Raw genomic sequence first — 12,944 nt, 5'->3', positions numbered from 1 at the left:
CAGATGAGGCCGCCTTGTAACTAATAATAAGAAACAAACTCACAGATGAGGCTGCCTTGTGACTAATAATAAGAAACAAACTCACAGATGAGGCCACATGTAACTAATAATAAGAAACAAACTCACAGATGAGGCCGCCTTGTAACTAATAATAAGAAACAAACTTACAGATGAGGCCGCCTTGTAACTAATAATAAGAAACAAACTCACAGATGAGGCCACATGTAACTAATAATAAGAAACAAACTCACAGATGAGGCCGCCTTGTGACTAATAATAAGAAACAAACTCACAGATGAGGCCGCCTTGTAACTAATAATAAGAAACAAACTCACAGATGAGGCTGCCTTGTAACTAATAATAAGAAACAAACTCACAGATGAGGCTGCCTTGTAACTAATAATAAGAAACAAACTCACAGGCGAGGCCGCCTTGTAACTAATAATAAGAAACAAACTCACAGATGAGGCCGCCTTGTAACTAATAATAAGAAACAAACTCGCAGATGAGGCTGCCTTGTGGCTAATAATAAGAAACAAACTCACAGACGAGGCCGCCTTGTAACTAATAATAAGAAACAAACTCGCAGACGAGGCCGCCTTGTAACTAATAATAAGAAACAAACTCACAGATGAGGCTGCCTTGTGACTAATAATAAGAAACAAACTCACAGACGAGGCCGCCTTGTGGCTAATAATAAGAAACAAACTTACAGATGAGGCCGCCTTGTGGCTAATAATAAGAAACAAACTTACAGATGAGGCCGCCTTGTAACTAATAATAAGAAACAAACTCGCAGATGAGGCTGCCTTGTGACTAATAATAAGAAACAAACTCACAGACGAGGCCGCCTTGTGGCTAATAATAAGAAACAAACTCACAGATGAGGCCGCCTTGTGGCTAATAATAAGAAACAAACTTACAGATGAGGCTGCCTTGTAACTAATAATAAGAAACAAACTCACAGATGAGGCCACATGTAACTAATAATAAGAAACAAACTCACAGATGAGGCCGCCTTGTGACTAATAATAAGAAACAAACTCACAGATGAGGCCGCCTTGTAACTAATAATAAGAAACAAACTCACAGATGAGGCCGCCTTGTAACTAATAATAAGAAACAAACTCACAGATGAGGCCGCCTTGTAACTAATAATAAGAAACAAACTCACAGATGAGGCCGCCTTGTAACTAATAATAAGAAACAAACTCACAGATGAGGCTGCCTTGTAACTAATAATAAGAAACAAACTCACAGATGAGGCCGCCTTGTAACTAATAATAAGAAACAAACTCACAGATGAGGCTGCCTTGTGACTAATAATAAGAAACAAACTCACAGACGAGGCCGCCTTGTGGCTAATAATAAGAAACAAACTTACAGATGAGGCCGCCTTGTAACTAATAATAAGAAACAAACTCGCAGATGAGGCCACATGTAACTAATAATAAGAAACAAACTCACAGATGAGGCCGCCTTGTGACTAATAATAAGAAACAAACTCACAGATGAGACCGCCTTGTAACTAATAATAAGAAACAAACTCACAGATGAGGCCGCCTTGTAACTAATAATAAGAAACAAACTCACAGATGAGGCTGCCTTGTGACTAATAATAAGAAACAAACTCACAGACAGACGAGGCCGCTTTGTGGCTAATAATAAGAAACAAACTCACAGACGAGGCCGCCTTGTAACTAATAATAAGAAACAAACTCGCAGATGAGGCTGCCTTGTAACTAATAATAAGAAACAAACTCACAGATGAGGCCGCCTTGTAACTATTAATAAGAAAAAAACTCACAGATGAGGCCGCCTTGTAACTAATAATAAGAAACAAACTCACAGATGAGGCCGCCTTGTGACTAATAATAAGAAACAAACTCACAGATGAGACCGCCTTGTGACTAATAATAAGAAACAAACTCACAGATGAGGCCGCCTTGTAACTAATAATAAGAAACAAACTCACAGATGAGGCTGCCTTGTGACTAATAATAAGAAACAAACTCACAGACGAGGCCGCCTTGTGGCTAATAATAAGAAACAAACTCACAGACGAGGCCGCCTTGTAACTAATAATAAGAAACAAACTCGCAGATGAGGCTGCCTTGTAACTTATAATAAGAAACAAACTCACAGATGAGGCCGCCTTGTAACTAATAATAAGAAACAAACTCACAGACGAGGCCGCCTTGTGACTAATAATAAGAAACAAACTCACAGATGAGGCTGCCTTGTGACTAATAATAAGAAACAAACTCACAGACGACGCCGCCTTGTGGCTAATAATAAGAAACAAACTCACAGATGAGGCCGCCTTGTAACTAATAATAAGAAACAAACTCGCAGATGAGGCCGCCTTGTAACTAATAATAAGAAACAAACTCACAGATGAGGCTGCCTTGTAACTAATAATAAGAAACAAACTTGCAGACGAGGCCGCCTTGTAACTAATAATAAGAAACAAACTCACAGATGAGGCCGCCTTGTAACTAATAATAAGAAACAAACTCACAGATGAGGCCGCCTTGTAACTAATAATAAGAAACAAACTCACAGATGAGGCCGCCTTGTAACTAATAATAAGAAACAAACTCACAGACGAGGCCGCCTTGTAACTAATAATAAGAAACAAACTCACAGATGAGGCCGCCTTGTAACTAATAATAAGAAACAAACTCACAGATGAGGCCGCCTTGTAACTAATGATAAGAAACAAACTCACAGATGAGGCCGCCTTGTAACTAATAATAAGAAACAAACTCACAGATGAGGCCGCCTTGTAACTAATAATAAGAAACAAACTCACAGATGAGGCCGCCTTGTAACTAATAATAAGAAACAAACTCACAGATGAGGCCGCCTTGTAACTAATAATAAGAAACAAACTCACAGATGAGGCCGCCTTGTAACTAATAATAAGAAACAAACTCACAGATGAGGCCGCCTTGTAACTAATAATAAGAAACAAACTCACAGATGAGGCCGCCTTGTAACTAATAATAAGAAACAAACTCACAGATGAGGCCACATGTAACTAATAATAAGAAACAAACTCACAGATGAGGCCGCCTTGTGACTAATAATAAGAAACAAACTCACAGATGAGGCCGCCTTGTAACTAATAATAAGAAACAAACTCACAGATGAGGCCGCCTTGTAACTAATAATAAGAAACAAACTCACAGATGAGGCCGCCTTGTAACTAATAATAAGAAACAAACTCACAGATGAGGCCGCCTTGTAACTAATAATAAGAAACAAACTCACAGATGAGGCCGCCTTGTAACTAATAATAAGAAACAAACTCACAGATGAGGCCGCCTTGTAACTAATAATAAGAAACAAACTCACAGATGAGGCCGCCTTGTAACTAATAATAAGAAACAAACTCACAGATGAGGCTGCCTTGTGACTAATAATAAGAAACAAACTCACAGACGAGGCCGCCTTGTGGCTAATAATAAGAAACAAACTTACAGATGAGGCCGCCTTGTAACTAATAATAAGAAACAAACTCGCAGATGAGGCCACATGTAACTAATAATAAGAAACAAACTCACAGATGAGGCCGCCTTGTGACTAATAATAAGAAACAAACTCACAGATGAGGCCGCCTTGTAACTAATAATAAGAAACAAACTCGCAGATGAGGCCGCCTTGTAACTAATAATAAGAAAAAAACTCACAGATGAGGCTGCCTTGTAACTAATAATAAGAAACAAACTCGCAGACGAGGCCGCCTTGTGACTAATAATAAGAAACAAACTCACAGATGAGGCTGCCTTGTAACTAATAATAAGAAACAAACTCGCAGACGAGGCCGCCTTGTGAGTTTGGTTGTTATCATTATTAGTTACATGGTCCTGTGAAAAGACCTAATATAACCCAGTTCAAAAAACTGTTTTTCACAATCATGATGCACACTCTGCCCCACCAGCCAACACTGCCACATCTGTCTTATGATGATTATTATCGTGAACATGTCACATGACCTCAGCATCACCACGTCTGTTTACAGAAGCCTAAATGTACACTTGACTCCCTGAACGGTGCCAGCTACCTGAAGGAAATCTACATGAAAGCTGACCCAGGTAATTTGCATGTTGTCTGAATTTGTCAAATAATGAATTTATTAAAAAAAATGGGATTTCTATTTGCAGATATTTACTTGGTATACAACAAAATTTGCATCAGGATTTGTTTACATCCTTAGGGGTGTGTTTGGTGTATATCTTGATGAAAAAGTATTTTTCATGTAGTAAGACATAACGAATGATTCTTTAGCCAGCTTTCTAAAATGGTTATTCTTCATCTTTATCACCTTGATCTGGAGATTTCAATTTAAACAAAAGAAAACCACACAGAATAAACATTCCCTTGACAGTTCAGTTTTATGATGCTGATTGGCTGATAAGTAAGATCACCTGATGCGAGCTCCAAGGAGAATTTATCTGATCTTCACGCAGAGAGCTACCATATCGGAGTGAAAGATCTGGTTTTAATGAGATTGGACTTGGTTGACAATTTACAATGTGGAGTCAGCTCCTGTGTCAGAAGCTTCCATAAAATGCCTCATGTACAAATCATGTTTGGCAAATCTGCAATTTTCATTTACAACAGAGACCATATACCGATATGATATATATATCAATTATATATATTAATTATATATATATGGTTGATGACAAAATGCAGAAGACCATGTGCTAATAATAGAACAGGAGTATCGTAAATTGCCAGAATGGGGATGACAGTAGTCACATGGTCCCTGTTTTTGTTCACCAGACAGTTCGACTCTAGTTCCGAAGAAAGTGATTAAATGTTTTTCACCTGACACTCTTCCTCGTGTTACCAGCCACGTGTGCATGCAGGTTGACAGTTGGGTGGGAGATCATGGAACAATTTGTTTCAAATTTGTAGTCATTTGTATCAAGTCGCGTTGCTTCCATATTTAAACACATACAAAATACCAACAATGTAATATCTAGGATGGAGGCTGGATGGCTTCAGATTAGGTTTATTAAATGAGTTACATGAGGCGGCCATGTTCTTTTCTAGAGACCATCTTGATCATGACATCATCACTCTTTTAGTGATGTCATCAGTCCATGAGCACTATGATGACTGTTGATACCACAAACAACACCATATTTCTGCTATGAATCAGCTAGGGCTAGGGATGGGACATCTAAAACTCTAATGTTACAAGTCACTATAATGTTCGCATTTCTTTCTGACTATGCACCCATTCCTTTTGACCTTTATTGGTTTGAATAAAGATAAAACTTCAGTCAACTTCAGTCAACTTCAGTGTATGCATGACCAGATCGTTTTATACGTGTATCTAAATACATTTTACCAGGGCTACAGTCATACTATTCCCAATCGGACATTTTACACCCAAGTCTTGAGACATATAGCGGGTATCCGGGTAGGGTCGGGAAATAGCGTGGTGGGTACCCGGGTTGTAAATTTGGACTCGTCCCAGCCCACTGACCTGAACTGATATGTCATGGTATTTTCCAGTATTTATCATCTTCCCGAAGCAAGGGAGGTAACCAACTGTAAAAGGCCAATTTCCACACTTGTTGAAATGTTCCACACTAGGCTGACATTTCTGGGCTTGATCATAGTGCCGCCAGTGGCTAATACGAGTTATGTGCCTTCTATGTCCCTCCCATTGACCAATCAGATTCCACTTCTCATATCACTTGCACTTGCGATAAACTGGTCTTACTTTGCTAAGTGCATCAAATCATGTATGCACCTTGATTAGAAACATGAAAATATTTGGAACCAAATTATTTCAGAATACAAAAGCAACATCACAGTACCTGTTCTGTGGGACAAGCAATTGAAGACAATCGTCAACAATGAGTCCAGCGAGATTATCAGGATGCTAAACACGGAGTTCAATGCATTCTGTAAAACATCGGAACAGCGGGAGCTGAACTTCTACCCGGCAGACCTGCAGGCGGTCATTGATGGCATCAATGAATGGGTGTACCCGTGAGTGAAACATTTCTCTCGTGTTACCATGGTTACTCAAACAAACTTAGGGGCGCCTGTGTCCAAATGGTCTGAGATTTTGAAATTAGCTATGCTGAGTTGTGTCCCTTGATTGAGGTACTTTTTAACATTGAACCAGCCCTGTTTCAGCCATATGTTGATGAGAACAAAGTTCTCATTCATAAAAAAAAGGCAAAGCAAGGTGAATATGGTTTCAATATAAAACAGACTAGATGGCTAAAAGTTACAAACAAATAATTATTTGAACTAAACTAAACATGGTAAAAGTTAACATTCAGTCTCAAAACTAAATGACACACAGTGTCTTCATGAAAATCCGGATTAGAATAGGTCTTCAGCAACCCATACTAGTTATCCCCCCAACCTAACTAAGTTAGCGGGGTGGGCGTGCGTGCGTACGTGCGTACGTGCCCAAATCGTTTCTGGAAACTCAGAAACCGTTAAATATTTCTCTACGAAGTTTGCGTGTCTATCAGACTCATGCTGAACTGGTGCCTTTTTCTTTTTAGGAATTTCAAAAATTTATATTTTTTACGTTTCAATGGCAACAGTTTTGACTTAGATTCTATAAAGGGGGTGTTCATTTCTGGAGCGTAACTCAAAATCTGGTAAATACTTTCTTACAAAACGTTGCATGTCTACCAGGTACATACTGAACAGGTGCCTTTTGCTATTTTGGAATTTTATAAATTTTTAATTTTTTTTGTTTCCATGGCAACAAGTTGGATTAAAGTTTTAATGTAGGGTGGGTTCACTAATAGAGAATAACAAATAAACTGTTAAAGATTTCCTTGCAAAACATTGCATGTCTATATATAAAGCACATCCATTGCAGCTATTTTGACTGGTGCTAAGAGAACTGTTGGGTCAGTTACCTGGTTTGGACCATAATGTGTTCAAATGGGCGATGGATATAGATGACCTAGTCGACTATACCCTTGTTGTAAGAAGCAACTATGCTTGTCGTATGAGGCGACTAACAGGATCAGGTGGTCAGGCTCGCTGACGTGGTTGATGCATCACATCACATCCCAATTGTGTGGAATGATGCTCATGATGTCAATCACTGGATTGTCTGGTTCAGACTTGAAGTTAAATTTGAAAAGGGATGGGTTTTCTTTAAACTCATCCATCTTTCTGGTCTGCATTTGTCTGTCCATCTGTCAAGTTTTCAATAACACACCAGCATGTCTCATCTTTCATGTAATGGTTTTAGATTGTGTATACTTATGCCATTCAATTAGGAATCAAACATACTATGTAATCAATGGAGAGCTATAATACCTCAGTTCGATCCCTAGCCACGTCACACCAAGATACGTTAAAAGATGGTACTTGTTGTTACCCTGTCTGGCGCTCGGCATCAAGGGTCTAAAACAAGGTCTGGTCGGCTCGGCCCCCTGTATACTGTGTCTGAATGGGGTATTCATGTGAAACTGCAGCATGGTATCTCAGTGGGCTAGCACTATAAATTGGCATCAGTCCGGACTAGTACAAACAGCCACACACACGCACGCACGCATGCATGCACGACGCTATGTAAGTGCAATAATCTTGGTCCAATGTTTTTGATAGGTTCCTGATTTGAATTAAAGAAACATGAAAAATTCCCTTTAAATATACAATATATAGCTGTCAATGTTAGTTTTTTATATCAGTATACTTTCCACGCATGTGCAAGAGGCCTGGGAGGTGTGCGGCAAGCTTTCTGTACAAACATTTAGTGGATGTCTTACAGTGGATGCTCATTTGTGTTCAAAATCACCCGCACATTATAGGTATTGAATCTCACATCTTAAATAAAAGTGTGTACTGAAAAAATCCATTTAGTAAAACACGGACCTAACCATAATGTGAATATTTAAATTGAAAATATGCTACCAGGGACCTCTAAATCCTGGTTAAAAAGGTGGAAATTGAATTTGTGTAACTGGTATGTAATACCAGTAATCATATCATCCCTGACTTTCATATGAGTTAAGTAGAAAACAAAAGATTGACATAACCACAGTAATGACAGCTGTTATTCTTAAACTGTTAAGAAGGGTCCACTGAGTGATAGGGGACAGAAATTTGAAGAAGCCTTAAGGTTAAAGTACTTGAGGATTGGTCCATTGTTGGAAGAAACCATTCTCCAAGGTATGCCAGGTATGAATGTAGATGTAGGTGAAGTGACTTGTCAGAAAGAAGTCACCTAGTTCTCAAGCTTTTGGCTGTCAACAGAATGGAACAGTCCACTCACTCGGCCATTATCCTACCAGGATATGAATTATTGATTAAAGTGGACTCTTCCTTGTGATAAACATGGTATTGGCCACACATCTAGGATCTTAGCTATAACTTTCATACACTCCCCAACTGGTTCAATAGTTTCAGATCCAGAAAGGGGGAACCTCCGCCTCATTTATGAATTTCTGTCAAAATCTCTTCTGTGTTGATGTTAATAATCACAATAATATGTTAATAGTCATGTTCCTGATATTCCCATGTTGGCTAATGATGGTGATGACAATCAGGAAACAGTACCCCAGCTGGCCCAGCATAGCTGTCAACCCCAGGATGTCTAAATGAGTGAGAAGCCAGGCCGTGCAGGGGGAGGGGGGGATGGCGAAGCCCCCCCCCCCCGGCGAAAACTGGTTTTGAATGATTCTTCCTGCCATGTTGGTTGCAATCGCAATAAATTGAAAGAGAAAAGGGTTTCAAAATATTTTTATCTACATTTTATATGAATGCGTGAGAATTTCTCAACCTTGCCCCAGTATGTTGATGTTACAATGGTGATACTGGGGTTATATGATTATACCATGGTGATGTTGTGATTTATATACTAGTATTATACCATGGTGATGTTGTGATTATATACTAGTATTATACCATGGTGATGTTGTGATTATATACTAGTATTATACCATGGTGATGTTGTGATTATATACTAGTATTATACCATGGTGATGTTCATTATATAACACCATTATACCATTGTGTTACTGATTTTATTATATACAATGGTAATATTGATTATATACTCATATTATACCATGGTGATGTTGTATTACCGTATTCAACGTAATATGCGCCCACGGCAATATTTGCTAATATATTGGCTAGTGAACAATCCCAATTAGCACCCTTTCCAATTGATCAATGTACACAAGACTTATTTATTTGTGTATAATACGCACTCATGTGTTATATGCACCCTTAATTATGGGCAATTAAATTCTGGAAAATATATCTGTGTGTATATAATACACACAGACTTTTCTTTTGTATCATTTCAGGCTGTCAGCATAAATCATGAAATTTTGCGATCTTTCTTTCTTTTCAATCTTGCCGTTTGTTTTCACCAAAATTTTATTCTAATAAGAGCCCCCAATTTCTAATTTTGAGAGCGCTCTGGGTGCTTATTGTGTCGAATACGGTATATACAATGGGGGTGCTGCCATATTGATATTGCTTAAGACTTTGTGTGAGTGAGTGAGTTAAAAGTGAGTTACAATCTTAAACCGCCACTTTTTCCTCCAGGAGGGAACGGAAGGCCTGTCATCTTTGAGACACAGCACAAGTCACACATTTGACCTCGTAGGGGCAATTACACACTTTATGTAAACAAAACACAATCACTTGTCTGATAAGGATACTGTATTGCCATAGTTAGCTACATGATGCCAAGAGTTTCTTTACTGTTTTATGCTTTACAGAATTTTAATTTTCCCTAAAGAAATTAATTGCAGTTTTAGAAAGAATATAAATGTTCACACATATATATATATATACAAAGAGAAAAATAATAATGTCAGTTCACCACCACTTGTGTCCCATATATGGCTCATTTATCCTATTTGGATATTTTGTTCGCACAAGTGTCAACACACATTCCGGCATTATTTGTCTGTGATGGAAGACAACATGCTCCCCATCACCCAGTCTGATCTTCTTTTGAACATATGCTGGTATTCTCCACCCGTTACAGTTGTCAATTATTTTCCAGAATTTATAGTAGAGAGCCTTTCTGATGGTGCAGTTATTAGGGCTTGGAGGGCGCCCTTGTCCCATCCATCTGGCTGTTCCGTTGTGGGTGGCTACACAGGGTTTAATAAAACAGTAGGGGCATGTGTCCTCCTCCATTCGATTGTCACCCTCGGGATCTGGCTGATTTGTAATGTACTGTCCCTCGGGAATAGGGGAGTCCACTTGAATTTGGTTAGAACTCTCTTGCACCTCCTCACATTCTATAATCAATAAAACATGCCTGACTAACAAGTGCTTATAATGGATTAGGTATAGATTAAGTATGAATAATTATGTGAATTATACTCTTCCAGACATTTGGTCATGAATTTAAAACCATTTAAGGTATATGTTTTATGTTACTTGAAACAATAAGGGATGCTACGCTTACCTTGCATACAGATTTCTATATTCATTTGGCGCATGAATTCTTCCATGGCTTCTTTGTCCTCTTCATTGATGATTAGAGATAACTTATATTTTTTTCCACTCATGGTGTCCTGACAGTTGAATATGGTGTTTGTATAACAATTTCGTCAACCAGAGTTTGGCAATATTACCTTCAGCAGTTTTTGGCGGCATAATCTTCAAATTTGTTCTGGGTCAAGCCTCTTACCAGGTTGCTGCTGATTGGTCACATAATGAGTCATAAGTGAATCACTCGCCCGAACCCATCTCTCATTGGTTGTTTCAGTTTATCTGGCAAATTTGAAGTAGATTCCATTCTGAGCACATGTCTTATTTCCATTACATAGTTGTCTGTTAATGAAAGTTCAGCTATCAAATTTATCATGGAAGCGCTGACCGACATCACTAATACTCAGACTGGAAAAAGCAAGAAGAGGCTTAGTGATGGCAGTGTGAAAATATATGAGTACAAGAGAAAGGCAAGGAAGAGCTTTGACGTGGCATTTGACACAGAAGTAGAAAAACTTTCATTTGAGACAAAGTTGCAACAAGTCAAGAAAATATTTCCTGGTAAAGGTATGGCATTTGTGATGAATACTTTGCTTGATAACTATTTGTCACAAGAAACCATGAAGAAACAAGAAAAAGATCATTCAACAGTGGCAGACAAATGTGAAGATAAAGAACTGTTCGTGTGTACCAAAACACAGTTGTTTGAATTAGTTCGTTTATCACAAGTTCATGGACCACTGGAACCAACTGAATTCGAGCGAGTTGGACATACAGGGAGGCTTATTCTTCAACCAGTTTTAAAATCATCTCATGCTTTCCTGTTTTGGCATTCTTCACCTACGCTAGCTCATGACTATTGGCTGAACTATCATCTCATCCATGCATATATGTGCAGTGGCATGCTCCCTGTACAATATGAACGGTTCTGCCAATTTGCCAATATCGGATCTCCAGCAAAACGATTAATGGCAAGGAGCGTTCCTGTGTATGAAGAAACTGTTGAACAACTTCGAGATGAGAAGATAAAACAGGCCCTTGATGAAGAAACAGTTATCATTAATGGTGAAAAAAAAGTTGATATAATGACTGATGCACGGCATGGCTGTCGTCGAAACAGCTACCACTGTGACGTGACAGCCATAGGTCCGAAAACACACAAGGTAGTCAGTTACAAGCATGTAACTAAAGAGCAGGAAATATGCCCTCAGAAACATGAAGTGTATGGGACCAGGGCAATATATGAAGATCTGGAATCAAAGAATGTAAAAGTTAACATCCATGCCCATGACAGAAATGCATCCGTCAGCAAGTATGTTGCAGATAACCATGCAGGTGTCATAGACTCCTATGATACCTGGCATGCGTCAAAGGAAGTGGGCAGTGCCATGAAGAAAATAACTTCAGGTACCAAGAAAACCCTAGGTCAAAAATGGCACCCCGAGTTATCTGACAAACTTTCAGGTGTAAAAACCTCTGTCTACTGGGGTATGAAAAACTGTGGTGGATCTGCTGCGAAATTAAAAGATCATATGGACAATATTGTCAACCACTATCAAAACCAGCATGATCACTGTGACAGCACATCAAGGTGCAAAACCCAGGTCAACTACATTTCTACGAGGAAAGTTATCAGAGATGACACTGCTCTCAATATTCTAAAGAAAACAATAAAATCCTTCTACATCTACAAACATCCTGAAAAATATATTCACTGTACGGACACTCATTTCGTTGAATGTTTCCACAATACCATCCTGGCATATGTTGATAAACGTGTCCACTTTCGGAACTCAATGTACACAATAAAAACAGGAATCGCTATTTTGGACTGGAACGAGCATGTCAACCGACCCTATTCCTCTATAAAGACAAGAAGATCTACAAAAAATCCCACAAAGGAGTATCAGAGAAAGGTCCTCAAGTGCAAATCATATGACTTTGTGGATGAGTTGTGGAAACGATTCTATCGAAAACTAAAGCGTGGACAATAGTACGGCACCGCAGGATTTTCCATTTATGTGAATTAGACTAAATGCAGTTTCAACAGACGATAGAACAAGTGTATTCCATCGTGGATGTATTTCTTGTTTCCTGGAAAACGTTTGAACGTTTGTATTGTGGTAAAAACAAATTCACCCACTGACTTCTGTTCAATGACATGTGTATATGCTTATGTTTTGTAAATACATTTTATTGTTATTGTATATATGATACATGTTACTATTCTATAAACTGACATGGTTACAAGGAACATTATATCGTGATTAATGTATATAAGTTATTTGATTAGGATATGCAGGTTGACTGAATATAATCGTATTATGCAGTTATGCAGTTTCATTATTATCAAATTTGTAGCCCACAGATCTGTTGTACTTCGATGTTCCGTAGCAACCATATGTACAATATGCAGCAATAACACATATTCACCACTAATTAACTGCAATATGGTACACAAGTAGTTTGTAGTCAGC

General features: G+C 38.5%; 1 protein-coding gene across 1 annotated transcript in view; it reads left to right on the top strand.

Annotated features, from left to right (window-relative positions):
* The window catches only part of LOC139474519 (glutathionyl-hydroquinone reductase YqjG-like), a 37,718-nt gene that overhangs the window by 9,543 nt on the left and 15,231 nt on the right, over positions 1 to 12,944 (top strand). Inside the window, exons 4-5 of the mRNA XM_071257569.1 lie at positions 4,028 to 4,100; positions 5,820 to 6,018. Of these exons, the coding sequence (XP_071113670.1) occupies positions 4,028 to 4,100; positions 5,820 to 6,018 (272 nt within the window). The remainder of the gene's footprint in view (positions 1 to 4,027; positions 4,101 to 5,819; positions 6,019 to 12,944) is intronic.

The sequence above is a fragment of the Haliotis cracherodii genome, unplaced genomic scaffold, assembly GCF_022045235.1.
Source record: "Haliotis cracherodii isolate W230 unplaced genomic scaffold, xgHalCrac1.p SCAF_3, whole genome shotgun sequence".
Lineage (NCBI taxonomy): Eukaryota > Metazoa > Mollusca > Gastropoda > Lepetellida > Haliotidae > Haliotis > Haliotis cracherodii.
This window is presented reverse-complemented; position numbering and strand designations above follow the sequence as displayed.